The sequence below is a fragment of the Rhipicephalus sanguineus genome, chromosome 1 (genome assembly GCF_013339695.2).
Source record: "Rhipicephalus sanguineus isolate Rsan-2018 chromosome 1, BIME_Rsan_1.4, whole genome shotgun sequence".
NCBI classification, from domain to species: Eukaryota; Metazoa; Arthropoda; class Arachnida; order Ixodida; family Ixodidae; genus Rhipicephalus; species Rhipicephalus sanguineus.
Genome location: NC_051176.1, coordinates 278,049,110 through 278,069,454, shown reverse-complemented (window position 1 = coordinate 278,069,454; position 20,345 = coordinate 278,049,110). Strand labels below are relative to the sequence as shown.

Here is a 20,345-nt window from a genome sequence, read left to right as displayed (position 1 = left end):
GCAATAGAAATTTGAAAAAAGACGCACCCCCTTCATATCCCATTAAGTTTTAGAACAACACAGGTGTCATTGCTTGCATGGCTGCTTACAACACACACATCAGGCTCGTGGCGAGTATCTGAAGAACCTCAATGCTACATGCTCTGTCCATTTCCACTTATCACTTTTTGTTTTTCAATATAGGAGTTGATATATGAAGTCAGTGTCTTATAGCGACTGAATTCTGGGCTCACTAGCCACATGCATTGACCTGCAAGTCAAAGATGCGCTTGAATTTTATTGTGCTTCACATCACTGCAGGTAGCAGCAGAAGGTGCATTGTCATTTAATGTATGGCAGACGCTGTATCTTCTCACAGATAAATTTATTGTTGTCCTCTCCATGAAGAGTTCCCAATGCACTTAAAAAGCACTGGGCTCAATGAACCACCTCTTGAAAATATTTCTCGAAGTATTGCTACTATTACCTGTGCAATCAGGTCGAGCCAATTCCAAACCTGCCCATCCCTCTACAGCTCAAAAAAACCAAGATCAAGACCACGAGTTGTGCTCTACCCATTAGTACATTGCTTTGCTACATCACACTTTTCGTTAACATTAACGGACTCATTTGCCTATTTTTCATTTTTCTACACCCAAACTTTTAAAGCATTAGATGCTGGATGCCTTGTCTGGAATTAAGCATGTGTGCCTGGAGACCACCCACAAAGTGGCTTCTAACAGGGCTACCTGTCTTATATGTCTTATTCCATCATTCGTTTACCATGCTGCCAAATTACTGACACACCTTCATTCTTGCCTTCTTGCTGGACGAGCTTGTGAAAACAATAAATATTGTATTTCATTCACAGTGTGTACAAAAAAAGTTGGTTTCCTCTATCTCATGCCTTTGAGCTTCAATATAGGATGTGACAGTCTTGTGTGCCTTAAAATAAAATGATATTCATACGCTTGTTTCCTCTGTGGCTTTGTTCAGGGCTGTACCCAGGGATTTTTTCGGGGGGTGTTTGTGTGTAGAACGGCCAGCTTTGGCAACACGTGGTCACTGTGAGGGCATGCAAATATTTGACTATCACCCAAAAAGTTAAAGAATGAAAAAATTTCGGGGGGTGTCAGAACCCCCTCAACCTCCCCCCCCCCCCCTAGTTACGGCCCTGGCTTTGTTGATACCAGGGGCACATGCATAGTCCCTGTACTGCTCTAGCCATGTTGTGTGAAACACAGCAAAGAAAAACACTCTTCTTTATGGTAAAGGTTCATTCAAACAATCCCAGTAGGGATTAGGTGACAAATTGCTCACAGGGTTCTTTTCTATGTTAAAGAGAGTTATGTGATTGTGTCAACAGAGAAACAGATAAATACCAGAGACCAAGGTGAGAAAAAATATGGCATCTACGCCCTCCTGAATATAATTATTTTCTTTTGTTACGACTAAATTCTCCGCTCATTTTTTTTTTAGCATGTGTCTATGCTAAGCAATCTTCTGATACACAATAGTGCCAAAATATCCTGCGTCAAGTTAGGGCTGTGCTTGCTGGGTCACATTTAGCAGGTGTCTCAATTAGTAGGCTGCATCTGCATGGGCTGGATTAAGCCATGCATTTCTTTATGAGGAAGAAATTGAACAGCACCATAAAGACAAGCTTGGGAGAAAATTACGCACACAATATATGTTCTGTTGCGTTCTCTCTATTTCATCTACAGCGCTGTTCGATTCCCTCCTAAAAAAAGCCGTATTCAGTAGTACACCTGCAGTGTGTGCTACCAAGCACATTCCGAACAAGTGCTCCACACAAACAATAGGGTATCTCAATTCAGAGTCAAGTATAAGCAGAAGCTCTCTGGTACAGCGTTGCGGACTTGCCACTCCGGAATTGGAATGACTCCAGAATCATTCCACATTTTCGCGACCCCAAAATGGAATGGGGACAACGCTTGGAGGAATGGAATGGGAATGGAAGTAAGCGCCTTTTGCATGGAATGGGAATGGAATTGCGTCTTTTTCGGAAAATAGAGCACGTTTTCGTCTACGTACTGTTTTTCAAACTTCAAATATTAGTAAGTCAGAGCCTCGATTCAACAATAAAGCAGTATTTTTAAAATGACTTGGCTGATCACAAGCACGGTACATTAATAAGCAACGCGCCTACTACAAACCGAGGCAGAAGTTAGTGTACAAACAAATGCATTATCCCAGCAGATACTGAAGGGAGAAACAAATTATCCCTGCGCGTTGGTTTCCATTGATACCCCAACACAAAAGTGGCGATACTCTATGCACAGCCTGATCTTTATCTCACGAGCAGTTTAGTACCTGACACACGTAAATAACCTTTGTGACAAGGAAGACATTGCATATATACCTGCGCACAGGAGAACACAGAAAGTTCTCCTCACCCCATCCATGCTTGCGAGGCGCGCTTGACAAGCATGAGTGCTGACGAGCAGTGTGGCGCAGTGTTCCGTATTCGATGCAAAAGCACAAGGTGCCCGAGCAGTGCACTGTTCCAACTAATACCAGCAGATCTAGAGAGTCTTGTTCCCCATTAACCAAATCTTAGTTTTCTCCATATTCACAACCGCTCCAGACGTGTGGAAACTGCTTAGTCTTCTTGAATACTGCTTTTGTCAGTATAAAAATACGCTATGTCGTCATTTAAGCACTAACACACTTAACCTTAAACAATATTAAAACATCACCATTCGTTCAAACATGCTGACCATGCAAATACTATAGGTAGCGAGAGAACTGCCCCTATGGGAATTAGTAGGGTGGTTGTACTGCACGAGATATGTCACCAAGCTACTATTCCTCGACGTTGGTAACGTGTTTTGCATACTTTTGCAGTTCTTAATGCATCTGATGACATCAGCGTTATGGGACGTGCACTCGATAAAACTATCAAGATGCCTTTCCTACGTAGAGGAATTACAGGCATGGAATTGAACTGCCCGGCCATTCCCGGAGTGGGAATGGGCTCAGTTTCTTCATTCCGAGGAATTGAAAGGAATGGAATTGCGGCAAGTTCTGATTCCCCGGAATGGAATTGGAATGGAATGGAGGCGCCCATTCCGCAACACTGCTCTGGTACATATGCATGCAGGGTTCTAAAACTTAAAAAAAACTGAGTATATACCAGAAAGTTAAATGCATGCCAGAGATTCTAAAGCTGGAGAGAAAGGTTTCAAGATGCAAACTATTTGCAGGTGAGGTGGTGATGGGAGCGATGTGTTTGGGGATCGAGGCCGTTCCGCCGTTCCAGCCTTTGGCTGTGCGATGGAAAAATGATGATGAGCAAGCGACAGTATGCACACTCAGGCGAGCGACGTTAAGTTGATGGCATGTGCACAGTGAAATGCACGAAGGAGGTCGATTATTTTTATTTTATTGTTATTGTTGTTATTTATTGTTAATTGTTAGGTCTATGGCAAAGTAAACTGCTACAGAATTTATGATATAATGAAAAGTTCGCGAGACGACAACAATGTGCTAGGGCATGGGTCTCGAACTGGGTTCCGCGGAACCCACCTGGGGTTCCGTGAAGGACGTGGGTTCCGCGAGCGGCCAGAACGAATACAACCCGCTCCCGTTTCAGTCCCATTCGCAACTTATTTATTTATTTAGACGTGCAAATTTGCATTGCATTTGTCTTTAACGAAGCCATATCGTACGCCGCATGCGCACATCGGGCGTCTGCGGGCAGCGAGAGACCCGCGTAGTAGCAGAATTAAAGACTCGTCGTTTAGTACGTGCGTGCCATGAAACTTGCACGACTATGCGGACCCATGGTGAACGCGCGAGCGCTGGTTCTCTCGTGAACAAGCATTTAGGCTTAGCTTTACCCGCTTCGCTGTGCGACGGGCATGCCTCCTTTTTCGTTTTGCAAAAAAATAAAACAGGCCGCTGTACGTCCGGCGCTTCGTTTGCGTGAACACATTGCTTACGCTGCGCGGTGCCTGAAGCATTTTGCGCGACTCCCGGAGCGGCGCGGGGAGCGAATCGCAATTAAGTCTATGTATTATCGGGAGTTCTACATCAACGGCGAAGGCCTTCGATATTAAAGAAAGAGAGGCCAACGCAGGCAGTGTTAATACTGTGGTTGCACGCGTAGATAGGAGTCATCCCCCCGGTTTCGATTGTCTTCATGCTCAAGAAAAAGTTAGGGGTTCCGCGCGGCCCCCCACTCTGGAAGAACCGTGTTGGGGTTCTCCAAAGCCAGAACGTTTGAGAACCCCTGTGCTAGGGGGTCCAAACCAGAATCTGCTTTTAACGACGAAACGCTGATATCGAATGAGAATGATGAATAAATATCCCTTACGGCGCGATTTTGTGCGGATTCTAAGTGCTGCTGAGGTAGATCTGGTGAGGATTCCATAGGGAGTATGCACTGAAACTGAGCCGCAATGTGGCGCTGCGGTGCCCCGAGCTGGGCGCCATTTTTGCGGTTCTCGTGCAGCAGCCGACCCACGCTTGCTACTGTGTTTGCTGTGTGTACGCGCTAGGTGTTGTGTGGTGTTTCCTTGACTTCCTTGTACTCGTGTGTTTCATTAACGATAGTACGGCGTTGGAACTGTCCCCTACCACTGCGTGTTGCATGGACTTGTAAAAGTGCCCCAGCCGCAGGACGTTGTTGCGCGTCGAGCTGCGTCAATCGGCTATGGTGAACTGCGCTGTTTACGGTTGCTCCAACCGCACAAGAAACAGCCCCAACGACGAGAACTTTCAACGGGTAGGGTTCTATGTCGTGCCGAAAGTTATATCAGGGCAGTGTGCGAAGACAACGGAGCTGTCGTCAAAGCGGAGAGCTCTATGCGGTGGCAGCCATGCATTCTGTCCATCCGTGCATGATCGACCATCCCGGCGTGTCACTGCTGCCTCCAAGTAAAAGAGCACTGCTCCAACGTGTGAGCACGCCTCGCCAAGGCCAGCCATGCACGTGCAGTGCGCGCACAGAACTTCACCATCAGGCTTGATTAGTAGCCACGGCAGCAGCGGCTTTTCTTTAAACGCTTGTGAGTGGCGGACCTGCGCAGATAGTAAGATAAATCAGTGTTCAGCGCGCGCGATTAGATTTTAGAGCACTACTTCAAGCCAGGGGAGCCGCCGGGGGGGGGGGGGTGCTAGAGCTGCCCCTAAATTTCTGCCTGCCCCCTCGAGCAAACATGGTCAAAACACAACGCATATGTTCCCTGCCCCCCTGAAGGAACTCGCTTGTCTTCGGTGCCCCCCTCCCTTAGCATCAAAATCCTGGCGCCGCCCCTGCATGCAAGCGCTAAAAACACGCGAAACACAGCGACAACTTGGCTGCCCATCTAGTGATAGCGGCAACAAAGTGCGATGGGATGGACGCCCTATCAGCGACTGATAGCAAGCTTTACCACTTTAGCACCCGATCACTAACTTTACGGATACCTAGAACAAGCCGTTAAGTCGGGAACATGCGGTACAATATGTACAGCCTACCTTTGAAACGACGACGATGTTGCCATCACGAAGAGTTTTCACCCTTGGTGGCTCCACGAGGCCGCTTGTGACATAATTGTGAGCCTCCTAGGATTTGTAGGTCTTAAGCTGCTCCCGCGTCACGAAACTTGTCCCGTGAACAAGATAATCGTTTGATATCCGCACGGTCTACGCTGGGATAGCAGCCAACATCGTTCGTGAACTGGTCATCGGAAAGCGCCAAGCCGGGTCGTCGCTACCGCATTTTGCGACTTTGATGTGGTATCTCCTGCGCTCGGGATCAGACAGCGACTTGGCGTAGTCGCTGAGCAGCATCTTTTCACTGCAGCAACACGGCGATCGCTTGCACAGCCAGGCAAATGACAAGATCCGTGCAACACGCAGTGGTAAGGGACAGTTCCAACGCCGTACTATCGTTAATGAAACACGCGAGTACACGGAAGTCAAGGAAACACCACACAATACCTAGCGCGTACACACAGCAAACACAGTAGCAAGCGTGGGTCGGCTGCTGCACGAGAACCGCAAAAATGGCGCCCAGCTCGGGGCACCGCAGCGCCACATTGCGGCTCAGTTTCAGTGCATACTCCCTATAAGGATGAGGGATACAAGTTTAAGTCTAACCAATGTTTTGTATGCGAGTAATATTACATTCATAGTGCAATAGCGCAAAAAACACAGGGACACAGGCAAGAGACACGATACAGGCGCCTGTATCGTCTCTCTTGCCTGTGTCCCTGTGTTTTTTGCGCTATTGCACTATGAGTTCGTACCAACTAGTTCGGCTTTCCGTAATATTACATGTTGAGGAGCACCGCGCAACTGTTACGTTTCAGAAAACCTAAAGTTTTGCTTGTAGATGATGTGATGTTGGTCACATATGAGAGCACCATGCAGTTGATTGAAGATCGTAATGCCTAAAGTACTTGAATTAGTTGACACTGTCAATGGAGGTGTTGTCAAGTGTGAAAGGGAAGTGATATCGATTATGGCTGTGAGAAACTGGCATGGATTTACATTTTTAAGGATTTAAGACCATGATCCACTGGTCACACCAGTTCTTAGCATTAAACCATTCAGAATGAATCATTCTGCAATAAAATGCGAATGTTATTGTTATTGATAGATCAATAAAGAACGCAGTCATCAAACATTCGAATGTGAGAAGAGACATGGTAGACCGCTCATATATACTATTGAGAATAAGAGGGGACGTATAAAACTGAACTCTGGGGGATGCCTGATGTTACTGGGAGAAATTATGAAGTAGTACTGTTAATGATGACAGATGGTGATTGGTTACGAAAAAATTTTTTCATCCATGTTATGACGTTAAAGTGCAAGCTAGTGATCGTTGATGAGCTGCTTTATCAAATGTCTTTGCAAAGTAAAAAAAATATGTCAGTTGCAATGTTACCATCAAGATTTGAGTAGATGTCATGTAGAAATGAAGCTAGTTGGGAGTTGCACCATAGACCCTTATGAAAGCCATGTTGTGACAGATGGAAAAGTTATTGCTGTCCGAAAAATTCATAACATGTGAAAATAAGATGTATTCCATGATTTGGAAACGACACCAGTGATGGATATGGGACGATAGTTTAAGGGCGATTGGCTGTTACCTGATTTGTAGACTGGAACTACCTTGCTCTTTTTCCTCGTCTGGAAGAGTGCCTGGTAGTGATGGTTGTGAGAACAGCAGGTTTAGATTCATGGCAGAGATCTGTACTTGACATTTTTTAAAACCTTTGAGGTGATTTCATCAGCACTGGCTTATGAGGATAACTTAATTATGACTGTCACTTAGTGCGGATATTCTGACTGGTGAAAAAATAACATCAGGCATCGAAGGCATGACAGGAGCAGCATATGCAAAAAAATGCATGAGAGGTTTGGTTGTAAAAACATATGAACAAACAGAATTAAACATATTGGCACAGTTTAGGTCGGATAAAACTTCACAGTTCTTAGAAATTCTGATGCCAAGGGATGAGTTAAGGTTGGTTATCTGCCAGAATTTGTTGGGGTTATTACTAAGCATTCAGGGTCAGACCTACCCCGAATGTTTGTTTTGTATATAAATTTTGAAAAGTATATAATACCCATTGTTTTTTATATATCAACAAGAAATAATGTACTTAAGCCAATCTAACAACTTATAAATATATAATCCTGGAAACTTCTGTATGGATCCCTGATCTCGAGTGGTAGCGCCACCATTGGCATTTTGAAGAATTTTTGCCTAATTTACAATAACTCAAGATTATATTAACCTTTTTCCAGTATGTGAGCAGCATTCTTGCCTTTAAGTCCAGATTCAGATATTCACATTTAATTTTTCCCAAAGCAATTTTGCTGCGCATATATATCCTCTCCATATCTAATGTACCTGAGATCATAAGTCCAAAATTGTCGTGATCACACTTGTTTTCCCAATTTTACAGAAATTAGTTTTATGACTGAAGACTTCAATTCAACCCTTCTGGCACCAAACCATATTGCAGCTGCACTCCATTTGAAAACTCCATTGCATATTTAAATCATATGAATGTTTAAATGCCAGTCACACACATGCCATATGAAATCACGCACATGAGGGCTTGCACAGCTTTATGCTTCGAATAATAAACCAATGAGCAGGTTTCATCAATCCTGCTGGATACATGCTTCATGCTCGGATATTTGTTTTGACTCGCTGTCATAACTGTTGCTATCTGCTCGACCCTTAACTTTTTGTGAAGTAACATATATAGCGTTAATGTGTAGCCCAGATCCACACGCTTAATAATAGCTTTTCTGTAGCCTAGCCCCAATAGTTGTCAAGTTTCTGAGCTTCACTGGAGGATGAAAATGTTATGCGGTGAATCACACAAAATGTGTTGAGGCGAAGCATTTTTGCTGTGCAGTGAAGTATACTAAGAAGGGCACTAGCACGGCCGAGGTAGTACACCAGAGGTCTTTATGCAAGCTTACTTGGAAGATAACGAAGAAACTCAAAAAGAAGTTGCGAACCACGCAGTGTGTCATGGAATGGAAGATGAGAGGTGTAACATTAACATATCTAGCAAGAGAGCAGAGTGGACTCTGGAGAACAAACAGGGGCAGCTGCCGACATTCTAGCTGAAATTCAGAGAAAAAAAGTGGATATGGGCAGGTGACATCATGTGGGGGACGGATAATTGACGATCAGCCAGAGCGACGGATTGGATATTAAGAGATGGGAAACATATATAACAGAGGATGTCAGAAGGTTGGATGATGATACGAAATGAATAAATTTCGAGGCATAAAATGGCTCTCGCAGCTAATTGGAGCTAAATGAAAGAAGCCCTGCAGGGGACATAAAATAGGCTGACTATGATGAAACCTTACATGCGTTGTCTCTAGTCATTGTACAATCCAGTGGGACGCCTGATAACTGTATGTTACTCATCAGGCATTCAGAACTGCTACTGATTTGGTTATTTAAGCTCTCAATATTACCGTCTCTGTCTTTACAGTAACATAAGTAATTATGCAGTGAAGCATTGCCGGTGTGCCTCGTAAGCACAGTTAAATACTTTACTTGTTTAATTTGCAGTGTGCATAATCAATGTCTTGCGCAAGATCTGTCTAGATGCAAAGAACGTACTCAAGGCGTGCTGTGAGTAGTTTTTGCAGCTGCAAGCAACATTTGCAGAGAACTTTGCCGGCCTCACTGCATCAACTTTCGTTGTGCAGTGAAGATACTGATGTGCACTTTATGTAGACATGTGACCGCACTGCAAATTAAAAATGATCCGCAGTACTAATTAAACAATACTAATCTTGCAGTTCCTACAAATCCGTTTCTCTCAGAAATGTATCCAAGGTTTTTTTACCAAATAGCTAGCATTCTGAAACTTTTGTCCTTTCTTTTCAGTTTTAGAAGTGCTGGCATGCATTTAAATTTCTGGCAAGAGCGGTATCTCAAGTTTTCTTTCAATTATAGAAGCCATACTTAACAGATGTAGAACTTCTGCTCCTATACTTGACTCTGAAATTAAAGAATCCCACAGCTTGTGAGGAACACTTGTTTGGAATGTGCTTGGTAGCACACGCTGCAGGTGTACTACTGAATACACTTTTTCTAGGAGGGGATCAAACAGCGCTGTTGATGAAATAGAGGGAAGGCAACAGACACAACATGGGTCTGTCATTTTCACCCCATTTTTTCTTTATGGTGCTGTTCGATTTCTTTCTCATAAAGAAACTGCACGGCTTAATTCAATCCACGTAAATGCAGCACAGCCCCATCTTGAAGCAGGATACTATATATTTTTTTTGTAAAGCAGGCAGGCTGCAAAAAAGCTAGAGCTTGACTGAAGCCAAAGGCACAGAATGTTTTAGCCCTATTGTGTAACAGAAGATGCTTGGCATAGACAAAATGATTGGAGGGATTAGTCATAACAATAGGAAATAATTATACTCAGCAGGACATAAATGCATGCAGTATTGCTCCTCACCTTGGTGCTGGTTTTGATCTGTTTCTCTGTTGATGCAGCCACATAATTCTGTTCAACGTAGAAAAACCCCACTAGCAATTTGTCACCTAGGCCATACTCCCTCCAGGGCTTGTTTCATTGTGCTTTTACCGTACAGAAGAAAGTCTGTTTTTCTGTGCTGTTTCATAAAACGTGGCTAGAACTGTACACAGACTACACATGCACCCCTGGCATCAACAAAACCATAGAGGAAATTAAGGCATGAACAGCAGTTTATTTTAAGGCACACAAGAATGTCATGCACGTTCTATTTTGAAGCTGACAGGTATGAGATCGAGGAAACCAGCTTTTTTCATACATAATGTGAACGAATCACAAAATTTATTGTTTTTACGACCTCGTTCAGCAAGAAGGCAAGAGCGTAGGTGCGTCAGTGATTTGCGTAGCATGGTAAACAAATAATGGAATAAGACACATTGAAGGCAGGCTTGTTACGAGCCACTTTGTGGTTGTTTTCCAGGAACACATGCATTCTTAGCACCTTTGCCGTGTAATTCCAGACAAGGCACTCAGTATGTAAGGCTTCAAAAGTATGGGTGCTTTTTAGGTACAGTGGGGACCTCTTCATGGAGAGGACAGCAATAAATCTAGCTGCGCCAAGATACAGTGTCTGCCATATTTTAAATGAATGAACCTTCTGCTGCTACCTGCAGCGATATGTGAAGCACGATACAATTAAAGCACATATCTTTTACTTTCAGTTCAATACACGTGGCAAGGCCAGCTTTCAGAATTGATCGAGTCATTGTAAGATTGACTTCATATATTAAGCACTCTCGTGCAAAGCAAATAGAAGTAGAAATGGGCCAAGCATGCAGCACTGAGACTCTCCAGCTACTCACCAGGAGGCACACATGCGGAACAAAAAATCATATGTGCATTTTAAAGACACCCTTCTTTGTGCTGGAATATTATGCATGCAACTATCGGCCATCCGTTATTATTTTTTTGTTGGTGGGCTAATACTCTTCGTAGGAATCTGGCGGGCAGAGGTAAGGTGGAGCTAAAGTCCCTATTTTGCATGCAACTTTAGTACTCTATGGGATTTCCTCGTCAAAGGCGGTTGAAGGCGGCCTGAGCCAACGCTTGTGCACTTTGGCTGACATAATTTCTTTCTTAAAGGAAGAATCTAGCTTGTCATCTTGCTTTTTCGTCATGGTTTTGACACACTCTCTCTTTCTCACAATTTCTTTTACAGGATGATAGCTATAACGCGAACTCAAGGAAACGACACAAGCCACACAAAGAGGAGCGTCCTTGTCCTGAATACATACTAACTAGCCCAAGCGTCCACCCTTCTTTTACAGCTCACAAAATTGCCCACCTTACATCATGTCATCATCTTCATGCATGTCACAGCACACCAGACATTTTTCTGGTGTGCACCAGACACTTCGAGAGACAGAAGTTTCTCGGTGAGGTAGCATTCGAATCCACATACCAACGATTTGAAGATGAGTGGCGTAACCACTCAGCTATCCAGGCATGCAAGTAGAGCATATACCATAGCCTTTTATAGTACAGTGTAGGAAGGGGGCGGGAAAGGGAAGTGAGGAACAGGGAAAGGAGGAGGGGAGAGGGTAAAGCATAGCATAGAAAAAATTAGAGAGAAGTGCTGAAAGAGAAAGATTCAAGAAGAGAGAGAGAAAGGCGAAGAGAAAAATCTTAATGAAAAAAAGACAGGAAAAAGAGAGAGAATAGAGAAAAATAAATAAAGAGAGGAAGGAAAAAAGTGAAAACTGAAGACAAACAAAGAAGGCCGCCCAGTTCCGCACTTCCTTCTGGCTTAGCACCACTAGTGCAAATATGCCTTAATTTTTTGTAACCTTGTTTTGATCTTTGAGGGTGCACAATTCTGCTGTGGATGATGTGAAAACAACACATGGGCACTGGTCACAGGGGTCTCAAACACGTGTCCCGCAGACTTTTCTTGAGCGACTCAGCCCGCACCTGACTGTCTTCACCCCCATCATAAAACAGCTCACACACAAAAGAAGAAGGAAGAACTGACGACACGAGTGCTTCCTTCTTTTGTATTTGTGTGTGTTTGCACTGTTTTATGACGAAGTTCGACCAACTCGCCCAAATAGCTACCTTGCTCGTGTCTTCATCTGATATTTTACCCTAATTAAAAAGTCAGCTCTCTGGTTGAGGATGACTGATGAGCACCTGTGATTTACCACGAGGATCGTCTCTGCACGAGAAGTTAATGCGGACATTTCTTCTCTCATCACGGCTAAGCTTTGCGAGGCATCAAGCCAGCGTGTTTAGAACTTCAGCAGTTATTTTGTATTTCGCAAGGAAGAAAGCTGTGTGACTTTGCTAAATGGTACTCACACAATTTTCTCACCTGTTGCACTTAACAACGCTTTGTTTGGGTAAGCTACACAGACGTGACTGGTCTCAAGCATTTGTTCCTGGAGCACTCCATGTAGACAAAACAAAAACGTGGAGTAAAAGCTTTTTATTTTGTAGTTTTAGCCATTCTGAAAGTCGATATCGTCATCTTTCTCGAATCTTGATGACAAATATCCTTCAGAAATGACCCATATAATGAAATATGGGAAAAGGCTTTCTTTTAAGTGACAATACTTGACATTTTACCCCCCCCCCCCTCCAAATGAAGTGTTGTTAAGTTTATTGACATGAAGTAAATACAGATCGATTGCAAACACTGCATGGTCCCTTAGCCGAAGGCTAGTATTGGGGCCATTTAGACATGTAATTACCGAAAAGTAAATTTACAAACATGTAATTGATAGTTTCGATCATCAATGACAATACAAAAAATCAGCAACAGCAGCAAAAAAAATATAACAGACACAGAATATATAGTATAGAACAAGGAGACATGTCATTTTTAACTTAAGTGTGGTAAGCATAACATTGAGAGAGGGAAAAAGCAAGAAAAAAAATCATATGTATGTATGTATCTACAGGTTGCGTACGTGACATAAGTGTCTATACATGCCCGGATGACATCTGCTGTAGACTGAATTTTTTTAACCAGAGTGAAACGTTCTTGCTTTGTTTTCCCTCAAGTGGTACGTCGTTCCATATTTTTATACCAATAACTTCCACTTGTCTCTAGCCATATAAATTTCTAGCCAATGGTATATTAAAGTTGCCAATTTTTTTGTTTATTGTTGGACGATTGGGCACACGCAATATTCATATGTTCAAGGGATAGTTGTCCTTAATTATACTACTAATGCACTTCGCCATACTTATTTTGCGTAAGAAATGGAATGGTATGATTTGTAGTTTAGCAAAAATTGGTTTACTTGCTTCACTTCCCCGCGAGAAGCTAATAGATCGGATGGCTCGTTTATGTAGACGTTGAACAGGTTCTAGGTATGCATTGAATGTCCATGCCCATGACTCAATACAGTACGTTAGGTGAAATTGGAAAAATGAAAAATACAAGATGCGGAGAATGTTTCTTGGAAAATGTTCCCCTGCCTGAAAGACCAAAACAACCACATGCCAACTTTGAACAAGAGCTTCCATGTGATGCTGCCAATTTAGATGGTGATCAAGAATAACGCCAAGATAGATATATCAGTAAGTGCGCTTGAGTGGGCATGGATTTATATGCAGTGAGACACAACCATTACAGATAATTTTTTAATGTGAGTGGAAAGCGGTATATTTAGTTTTTGTAGTATTAATGGTCAGTTTAGTGGCAACGAACCATTCGGAAACAATAGCAAGCTCGATTTGGGCTTCTTCCTCTAGTTCCTTGATCTTGTCACCTGTAATTATCGAAGCGGTGTCATCAGCGTACATTGCAGGGGTGGCACCAGGATTTTTTTACTGGGGGGGCACCCACGACAAGTGGGTTCCTTCAGGGGGGCAGGGAGGCTGGGAACATAAGCATTGTATTTTGAGTATGCTTGCTCTTGGGGGGGCAAAGGGGGGGGCAGGCAGAAATTTTGGGGGGGGCTGGAGCCCCCCCAAACCCCCCATTGGCACCGCCCCTGGTACATTGATAAATCAGCGAATTGTAAAGTTTGGGGCAAGTCATTTATATAAACTGTGAAAAACAGGGGACCAAGTACTGAACCCTGCGGTACTCTTGTACTAAGATGCTGAGGGTATGACATTATGTTGTGTATATGTATGATTTGATTATCAAAATAACTGGGAAAAAAATCAAGTTCACTGTTGCAAAACCCATAAGCACTTAACTTATTGAGTGAGATGCCATGATCGACGGTGAGGAAAGCCTTTTTTAAATCAAGAAAAATAACTGCCACTAGTTGGCTATTATGAAGAGCGGCGTTTATTGTCTGTGTTAATAAATGTCTGCACTGGCCCGGCCTTCGCAGGACTAAATTTTGTGATTGCGGCCCGCTAGCTCAGGTGAATTTGAGACTCCTGGTTTGCTTCTAATGGTGGGCTTTCTTATAAAGTTGGTTGCAAGATGGTGCTGTGGTGTGTATTCCTTCTTCTAGTGTTCTCTTTTTTTTTTGTACTGTCCATTTTAACATGTATAAAATGCATCCATGTGCAGACTTAAAACTGCTCAGCATGACAGCTGATAAGCAACACAGGTGACACGAGGACAAGCGCAGACTTCCAACTGAAATTTAACACAACACAATATATAGCCTACACCCAAGATAAGAACAACATGCTTATGCTAGAAACAAATAACAAGAAGTGAAAGATGATATGCAGTGAAACTATAAAAAAACAACTAAGGGCGGAATGCCACATGACAATGAATCCAGGTCAGCGAGTTCTTTATCAGATAGGAATATTGAAGGTTTACTGACACAGCTTCCTTTAGCTATTCTTACAACCTCAATGCCATCATGGTGCCATCATGAAGGTGAGCTGCAAGAGCTTGTTTTCTTAAACAGAGACTGGCAACTATATATTCTTAACAATGAGAAGCCAAAGAACCATCCCTATCCACATTTTTTACTTTTTGACAATATTTCTGTAATGGTATATTCAGGCATCTACCTCTTTGACCAACGTAGCTGTGTTCACAGGACAAAGGCACGCTGTAAATGACGCCTATTACGCAGTCAACAAACTTTTTACGGCGCATAACTTGGCAATGGCTCGAAGGTCCTTCTACGGCTCTAGTTCGAACACATTACTGAGATTGCTTATTCGGTGCTTTGGTCAAATAGGCAGGTTCCTAAGCATGTGATTGCAGTGGCAAAAAGTAAAAAAATGTGGGTAGCGACGTTATGGATAGAGACGTTTTTATGGCTTCTCATTATTAGAAATATGGTTGCTAACCTCTGTTCAAGAAAACACTCGTGAGTTCTTGTGGCTCACCCTCATGATGGCACCAGCAACCTTCATTATTCTTATCTGATAAAGAACTGGCTTATCTGGATTCATTTAGCATATTCTGTGCCGCCTTTGTTGTTTTTTTTTTACGGTCTCACTGTGCTTTCATGCTTGACCTCTTTTTTTTTTTTTATAAACATGCTTATGCTAAACAACATGCTTATGCTGTAGCGTAAGCATGTTGTTTTAATCTTGGGTGTAGGCAACATATTTGTGAGTTGTGATAAATTTCAGTTGGATGTCAGCGCTAGTCCTCGTCTCACCTGCGTTGCTGTGTCTACTTTCGCGCTGAGCAGTTTTAAGTATGGAATACCAACTAGCCCGCTACCACACGTTGCTCCGTGCGTAGAACCCGTGGGGTGCGAGCCGCATGCTCTTACGAGCAACGTGATGATGACGAAGTCGAACGTTTTGTCGCATATAACTATCGATCGTGTAGCCGTCGATGCGAATAGTGAGGCTTGCGCATGCGGTGACCAATACGGGTGTCACATAGGCACTTTCTAATGAAATCGAAATTCTGGACCGTGATTGACTCGCCTCCGCATCTAGCGCAAATAAGTAAATCGCGATTAGGAAACTTGGACTGGATCGACATCGAAATTACATCGTGTGATGCCCGTACTATGAAATCGAGGCTGGTCAGCGGCTTTTCTGGACGAAGTGGTTTAAGTACCATGCATTTAACAGCTCAGCCACGGCGAGTTCGATGCCATTACGCCTATAAAATTAAGCTTTCGACGAATATGCGCAAAAGCACAACGCGAAACAGGTTGCAGAGCAGGTAAGAACGGCCGTGCAAAGCACAAAACAAACTTCCCTAGAAATGTGCACAACTACGGACTACCACAATGCTACCACCGTTCACGTACCGCACGAAAATAGATAAAATATGAATCTCAAAGAACATCGAAACAGGTTCATGAGAGCCTTAGACATCGTAGTGACCACGCAAGCTCAGGCGAACCACAGTACCGGTTCCAAACGCACTGATGCGAACACAATCCAACTATTCACGTTCAAAAAGCACAGCAAACGACAAGCACAATCACAGCGTCCGCGCTAGTCCGCGCCCGCCGCAAACACCGCGCCGATCACAAACACGCAAGAAAACATGCCCAAGCGCCCACAGGTTGCCTGAACCGGCGGTGTAAACGTTCAACGAAAAGCCACAATCTTTCACAGATCCAAGCCAAGTTGGGTGAAAATAGCGTTTCCTTATTTTGACCCGGTCAAAATAACGAAGCGCTATTTTCACGACGTCGCAGTAGGGCCGGCCCCTAGGTCATAGCAAAATAGCAATATGAACCGAATATATATATATATATATATATATATATATATATATATATATATATATATATATATATATATATATATATATATATATATATATATATATTGCGTGCCCAAATGCGTGCATGGACTGCAGAGAAAGAAAGAACACATGCCTGGCGTGAGGCGCCGAGCAGTGGACTCCCACGGGTGAAGACAGACAGGCACCGACCCCAGAGGTAGCCGCCAGGGCGTCGGCAGCCGCGGCCCGCGCTCCGCGGTTGTTTTCGAGCACCTCTCGGTCGCTGGCCGGCCCTGGCTCCAGGTGGCCAGCATCCAGGGCAGCTCGCACGATGCGGTCACTCGCCTCTGCTATCCAGCTGCACGACTGATTGCAAGATGGACTGTGCCTTCATTCACCTTCAGAGACGATTGCACAATTAATTTATGGCAGCCGGATGTACCTTCCTGTTCATCTGTGTTTCTCTCCCTCTTCTGTTTTATTTATGCAATTATTTTGCACCCTGTCATCACTGGAACGCAGAAGCGTCGCGGGCGGTACACATATATAATATGTGTAAGGAAAGTCGGAAACCACGTGGACTCTACGTTTCTCATTCGCGATATGCTGATCCCCGTGCACAAAGATGACAGTTCTTGTAACAGTGTGTGCTGCAAAATTTCTACAGGCTGGTTACAGCTATAGCTTTCAGAACGTGCAATTGCCGCTAGCGTTCATAACCAGCCTTGCTATGAAGCCTATACCTGAGGTTGCCAGTGCCATAACTTGCAGTGGGTGAAGACTGCGTAGTCAGTGGATGATATGCCACAAAATGACATGCCTATCAGCTGCGTGCCCCTCATCAATTACCGTCGGCCAAAGCTGAATTGAGATGATGACCAATTAAGTGTTCAAAATGTTCTCAACGTTGTGTATGCGGCTTGAGTGACGCTATACTATATAATAATTGTTGGGGTTTTTAACGTCCCAAAACCACCATATGATTATGAGAGACGCCGTAGTGGAGGGCTCCGGAAATTTCGACCACGTGGAGTTCTTTAACGTATACCTAAATCTAAGTACACGGGCCTCAAGCATTTTCGCCGACATCGAAAATGCGGCTGCCACGGCCGCGATTCGATCCCGCGACCTACGGGTCAGCAGTCGAGCACCATAACCACTAGACCACCGCGGCCGGTTGTGTGGCGCTACTAAGACTTGCAAGCCACACAAGTCACAGAAACACCGCGGCATTTATTCCAGTCCTGACTACACTGCGCAAATTGCGTCGTGAGAGGAGTCAGAAGGCATGAGTGTGTAGCGTGATTCCGATGTATGATTTGACTATGGTGGGCCCTTTCAATAGATGGTTCTGTTGATACATAGTACATGAAATATATTTTAAAGGATTTATTTATTTGTTTGTTTGTTTGTTTGTTTGTTTGTTTGTTTGAGGCCTCGGGCTCGATTCCCGGCCACGGCGGCCGCATTTCGACCGGAACGAAAAGCAAGAACACCCGTGTTCTTAGATTTAGGTGCACGTTAAAAAAGCCCAGGTGGTCGAAATTATTCCGGAACCCCCACTACGGCGTGCGTCATAATCATGTCGTGGTTTTGGCACGTAATTCTCCTGAAATTTTTTACATTGCTTACCTTAACAAAATCGGTCAGTGGAGTGTCATCTGAACTTCGCCACTTTCGTTTCTGAAAATAAATGTCCAGTATGGTTTCGGTGGTGTAAATATTGCACCACTCAAAGTAAACATTCTTGATCGCCAAAAATAAACCAAGCGGCCTGCGTACTCACCCTGTGCTTTGTACCCGCTACCAGCTTCTCGGCAGCCGAGTCCATTCTCATTGGAGTTCTGACATCGAATAAAGCGTCTTTGAGCTTCATAGAAACAACATCGCCGATTTCAGAGCGCCGGCAGTTCCTGTACCAGCTTTCTACAAGCTTGTTGTGCGATATGAAGCTGCCGCAATCACAATCCAACAAAACCGCCATGAGCGAAACTGGCGCGGCTTGGATTGGATACGAACTAGGCTTGCGATGTAAACACGATCACCATAGCGATTGCACCTACCGGCCTCGAATAAACGAAACCCTCGTCTTCGCTGCATTTACACGTCACGCCTTGTCGAAATTGCTTCCGTGAAACAGCGCAGTTTAATGGCACAAGTTTAAGGTGAGTTAGTAGACGTAATTTGCAGATCTGGGCACCGACAATGGAACGGATGGAGCCCTTCCGTTCGTGCAGCTGTCGCTGTCGTCGTCATATGTACTTCATCTCTCGCACTCTATCCACTTGCGAAAGTCATTTGTCTAAGTGCGTCGCTGAAACAAGCTTTACGGGCATCAGGCAGTCATCGTTGCAAGGCTGGTATCGCTAAAACCACGTTTCTGCGAAAACATTTCGCAGCGTGCTGTAGCCATGACATCGATGTAGGAATTCAATCAGCAATTGATTTACTACTGCTGCTGCTGCTACTACTACTACTACTACTACTAATACTACTACTACTACTAATAATAATAATAATAATAATAATAATAATAATAATAATAATAATAATAATAATAATAATAATAATAATAATAATAACAATTCGGAGTATTACGTGGCAGAACCACGACATGATGTGAGGCACGCCGAAGTGGCAGACTGCGGATTAATTTTTACCACCAGAGGTTCCTCAACGTACACCTGAATCAGAGGACTTGGGTGTTCTTGCATTTCGTCCCCATCGAAATGTGGACGCCGTGGCCGGGAATCGAAACCGCGCCTTCGAGCTAAAAAAAAATTAAATATAAAATTATCAGCCCAGTATTAATGTCGTTTGGTTGAAACCTAGTACTTTCCGAGATTTCTGGGAGGCGGATCATGTTTACTAATTTGTTAATAATTAATTGATAGTTAGTTAATTGCACTGGAATGGATCATACAAAGAATGTTCCAGAAAGAGATAGGTGACGTCGTATAAACACAAAAAGATAGAGAAATACTTAAATGTGGCAGACTAAAGTCAACAGCTGTTCTAATAAACAAAATAATAAGCCCACATGAAAAAAACAATGTTTTAATTTGCTACTGCAAGAGAGATAAATTGAAACATCGCACACAAACAAGTGTCACCAATAAGTAAATACTGGTGACAAATATTGGTGACAATTATTGGTGACGTAGAGCATGAGAAAAGTCATTACGAAAACGGGCGGCAGGGCGTTCCGCTCCATTTTGGGAATGAAGGAACTTAGTTTTGACGCAGCGTGCGGCAGTGACTCGCCTGCTGATCCATGCGTGATGAAATGCGTGTGGGCGAAATGATCATCGTGTATATACCATTACAAAGTTGATGTTCCGCATTTTCGAAAAAAAAAAAAGGACGTTGAAAGGCGATATATGTATAATGAACTATGTCAGCGCCTTCTGATTTCCATTAGTGCTATTCTGAAAGACCGGTTATATTCATGAATAATAAAACGTACGGCGCCATTTCTTAACAGCTTAAACGTCATCGATGAATGCTTTGGTATGTAATATCTTTAACATGCGCAGATGCTATGGGAAATTTCCAGTTTTTGTACCCAAGCATTAGCGAAAACGGTAGTAGCCTGCGTTATTCCATAATGTGCATCAAATGATTACTTGCGGATTTGCGGAAATTTCGCTGGTTCGTGATTATATCGCGCATAAGGCATACATATTTGGTTATTTTCGTTATTGCTTTATTCTCGCACGAACTCTCTTCGCAACAACACACCCAGTAAC

At 43.5% G+C, this 20,345-nt stretch overlaps 1 protein-coding gene across 1 annotated transcript in view; it reads right to left on the bottom strand.

Annotated features, from left to right (window-relative positions):
- The window catches only part of LOC119379046 (N(6)-adenine-specific methyltransferase METTL4), a 50,912-nt gene extending 32,293 nt beyond the window's left edge, over positions 1 to 18,619 (bottom strand). Inside the window, exons 1-3 of the mRNA XM_037648188.2 lie at positions 18,383 to 18,619; positions 18,229 to 18,279; positions 16,751 to 16,962 (exon numbers count right to left, since the gene is read on the bottom strand). Of these exons, the coding sequence (XP_037504116.1) occupies positions 16,751 to 16,962; positions 18,229 to 18,279; positions 18,383 to 18,580 (461 nt within the window). The 5' untranslated portion in view covers positions 18,581 to 18,619. The remainder of the gene's footprint in view (positions 1 to 16,750; positions 16,963 to 18,228; positions 18,280 to 18,382) is intronic.
- Positions 18,620 to 20,345: the final 1,726 nt, after the last annotated feature.